The following is a 3,656-nucleotide window of genomic DNA, read 5'->3' as shown; positions in this document are numbered from 1 at the left end:
TGTAGTTCAGATTCACTATCCTCTCTTGATCCCGGATTAACATCGGACCAGACTGGATGCGAGGTCTCTAATTCCGACGAACAACTCTCTTATGGACCAACATGATCCCGGCCTGAACCACAGCTATCAGCAATGCTGCCTGAACTAGAAGCTTCCTCCGTTCATCCACAACCTAAGCGACATACATGATGAGGTCAACGATGACGCTATCTACCCTAAACACTCCTATTGAACGACCTAACACATAACATAGGAGGTGGAGGGGAGGGGGTAGCTTACCAGCTTCGAGGTCTGGGGAGACATGGCGGAGACGGACACGAGGCCAGGAGAGGGAGAAGCCGCTGCCGCCACCGGGGAGTGCGCCTGCCGCCTCTTGCCGCTACAGGGGAGTGTCGCAGCCGCATATCTCAGTCGCCGTCGCCGTCCCAGCCGCAGAACTAAGTCGTCGCCGCCGCCGGTGCCAACAACAAAGGAGGGTTTGTCCTACAACTCTAGAGGTGAGCGAGTAAATGGGGTGGTGAGGGTATATTTGGCGCCACCCCGCCTCGGCCGATTTTCCCCTCCTGCCATCTCCGCCCGAATCCCCCCTGCACCACGCACTATGTCGCATCTTCGTTTTCCGCCCCACTCAGCCTGGCTCGCTGGAAACGGCCGATTCGAGCGGTCCGAGCGAGCCAGGCTGAGGAGTGCTTTAAGGTCCGTACAGATGCGAGCAAGGCCGGCTTGCAGGCAACCAAACGGCTTTCATTCAGCCCGGGCTTGGTTGGGTTGGATGCAGCCTACCAAATGCGTCCAAAGTTATCTACTCATGGGAAACAATAAATAAATGGGACGGTCCAAAGCATGGGGCAGAGATTTTGTCATCATGCACATACATAGAATATCACGAAGTCCAAAAATAGACACGAGAATATAATTAGATCCAGATCCAAGCTGTGTGCTAAGGACCTAGGGTGGTGATGTCGTTCCGTTCATCCTTAAGGCTGGTCATAGTGGGAGTCAGTGGCGGAGCTTGGGCCAAAATTCTGGAGGGGCAATGGGCTGAGGGGGGGCTAAATTATGAGGTCTGGCCTTATTTTCCTATTCTTATGGCCCAAATACCTAGGGGTAGTGAGGGATTTCTTCATGGGCTGGGGGGGCGGTGGCCCAGGTTGCACTCCAAGAAGCTCCGCCACTTGTGGGAGTAACATAGGTAGTAACATAGATGCCACATAAGCAAAATTGGTGATGTGACAAGTAGTTAATGAGGAGAGAGGCAAATAGAGTAACAGAATATGTTACCATCACATAGCGGTTTCCAATGCATAATGAGTCTACAAAGTAATAAATGAAGGCAATTATGTTACCACACCTATGACACTACCCACTATGAAGGTAGTAACATAGACTAGTAACATATGTATGTTACTAGTCTAAGTTACTCTCCACTATGACCAGCCTAATCACGCCATTCTGCAGTACTTATTCCAGGATAGATGGTCATTACTCCGAGGAATGAAGCGCGACACGAGGAATAATATGTCAGGTTAGGTGGTGATTGCTAGCCCAAGCCCACGTGATCAAGAGTGGTAGCCACGTGCTATCTAATCGAGTCCAGCTAGGACTCCAAATGCCCACGCCTATAAAAACTAGTGCTAGCTCCACGAAAACAACCCACACCAGGCATAAGCATTAAGCAGTGAGTGAGTGCATCGACCTTCGATCAGCCATATCCTTCATCGATCTGGTCATGGCAGCAGCAGTGCTCCCGAGGTTCGTTGCCGTGGCGGCGCTGGTCGCGCTGATGTGCGCCAACGCTGTGGCCCAGGTTCCCGCCGCCGGCGGTGCGCCGGTGTGCAGCCCCGGTGTCGATCAGAACGTCGTGAATGCGTGCTACAAGAGCTTCGGAGAAGGTATGAAAAATACCATTGCCGACAGGATTATTTCGGCTGGTAATGTCATTAAGGTTCCACTGGACTGCTGCGTAATCTTTGGAGGCCACCCGTGCCTCTGCAACATGAAGAAGGCGTGGAAGACTCCTGCTGAGATTAAAAATGCCCAGGATGTGCAATGCGTCAAGCAAAAGGTCTGCTAGTGAGCGCAAGCGGGAGGTCTCTTCGTGCATGCAAGACCTCTAGAACGTCGGATATTTGTGTTTCTTGCATGTTGATTTCAAGCCGTAGATGTCCACATGCTCCTTGTTTGCTTTTATCAGCTTGTGTGTGTCATGTGAGTGTGTTCTGTTTTTCTACGTATGAGAGCGTTGATCGCTCAGTCGAGTCTTTTTAGTTTGTACCAATTAGAAATAAATGTCGGTGGATTTTCTCCTTTCATCCTGTTTTGTTTGCATATTATTTCATGCACCCCAAAACATATAATAGTCAATGTTTTGAATAGCCATCCTCGCTTCAGATGCATGTTCGAAAACTCACATGATGAGTGGGTCGCTGGGCTAGATGTTGAGTACACCACAGTCGTGGGACGAGAGAAGGATCTAAAGGACGAAGAGGGGAAGAAGCCCACCTTGATCCAGGTTTGCGTACATAACGTTTGCTTGGTCTACCACATATGCCATGCCGACGTTGAGTGCCAGGATTTTAAGAACTTCCTCGAGGACAAAACAGTCAAATTCGTTACTGTAGACTTTAAGAACGACAAAGAAGTCCTGCGTCGGATAGGCCTCGTTGTAGGCAACCCTTTCGACCTCCAGAAGAATCGACTGGTGCCCTCTCGTTAGCCTTCAATGCTGACCCTGGCAGGAGCCATGGTTCATCCTTCGTACGGTAAACTGGAGAAACCTCCATACGCGTTTCATCGTCATGCATGGCAGCGGAATGTACTAGATATAGACCACATCCAGTACGCTGCAATGGATGGCTACCTATGTTTCAATATCTACAAGGGTTGGATGAAGAGCAACAGCCAAGTTGGCGGTTCAAGCAAAGAAGTATCGGCCAAGAGGAAGAGGGACAAGGACGAAGTCGAGGACGTGGACGAGGACTCCGAGTAAGGTGGCAGTGTCGTTGCTCATGGTGGTTCTAAACTTCTAATGCAGTGTCTACCGGATTAGTTGCATAGTTTAATTTCAGGTGTGCTTAGTTTAATTTGAGGGGTGTGTTGTGCTGAGCCCCCAGCAGAACTATGTTATATTTCTTCTCGTTACTTTAACTCTTCAGTATGTACATACTAGTAGTAGTATTTCTTTAATAGAATTTAGCACCCCAATTAAGCACGCACTAGCTTTTTTAATAGTACTATATGCATAATTTGGCGACGAGCACTCTCTATATGTACCACTTTTTTTTTTAATTTCAATTTTTGCTCCATGGCGCAATCCATCGATAGTGGAGTACTACTATACAAAAGTATACATTTTTTAAAAGGCTAGCATACTGTTCATCACATATATATATGTATATATAGCTAGTTAAATTCTCAACCTAGAATGACGTGCATGCCATGTAGTAAACCGATCCGGAGGAAGTATAGTAAAAATGAGGTGATTTTACCAAGCGATCGGCGGGGGAGCATGGCCTGTCATGCGGTCCCACGTGTCATGATGTACCAAGGCGATGCGCGTGTCCCTCTTGAGGCAGAAGCAATACTAGTATGTGGTTTGAGATGATGTCGAACCGAAGTGTGAAATAATGGTTGCTTCGTCCGTCTGGGAAGGTGCG

General features: G+C 48.6%; 1 protein-coding gene across 1 annotated transcript; it reads left to right on the top strand.

The window, feature by feature from the left end:
• The first annotated feature begins 1,660 nt into the window (after window positions 1-1,660).
• Window positions 1,661-2,312, top strand: LOC123042482 (uncharacterized). Its single transcript, XM_044464927.1, has one exon. The coding sequence runs from the start codon at window positions 1,730-1,732 to the stop codon at window positions 2,072-2,074; it is 345 nt and encodes a 114-aa protein (XP_044320862.1). The 5' UTR covers window positions 1,661-1,729; the 3' UTR covers window positions 2,075-2,312.
• The last annotated feature ends 1,344 nt before the right edge of the window (window positions 2,313-3,656 follow it).

This window comes from Triticum aestivum, chromosome 2B, assembly GCF_018294505.1.
Source record: "Triticum aestivum cultivar Chinese Spring chromosome 2B, IWGSC CS RefSeq v2.1, whole genome shotgun sequence".
Lineage (NCBI taxonomy): Eukaryota > Viridiplantae > Streptophyta > Magnoliopsida > Poales > Poaceae > Triticum > Triticum aestivum.
Note: the sequence above shows the minus strand (reverse complement) of the source record. Positions and strands in the feature narration are given on the sequence as shown.

What these genes read in the sequence shown, in the direction of transcription:
- LOC123042482 (XM_044464927.1), top strand. Translation starts at nt 1,730, where the DNA reads ATGGCAGCAGCAGTGCTCCCGAGGTTCGTTGCCGTGGCGGCGCTGGTC.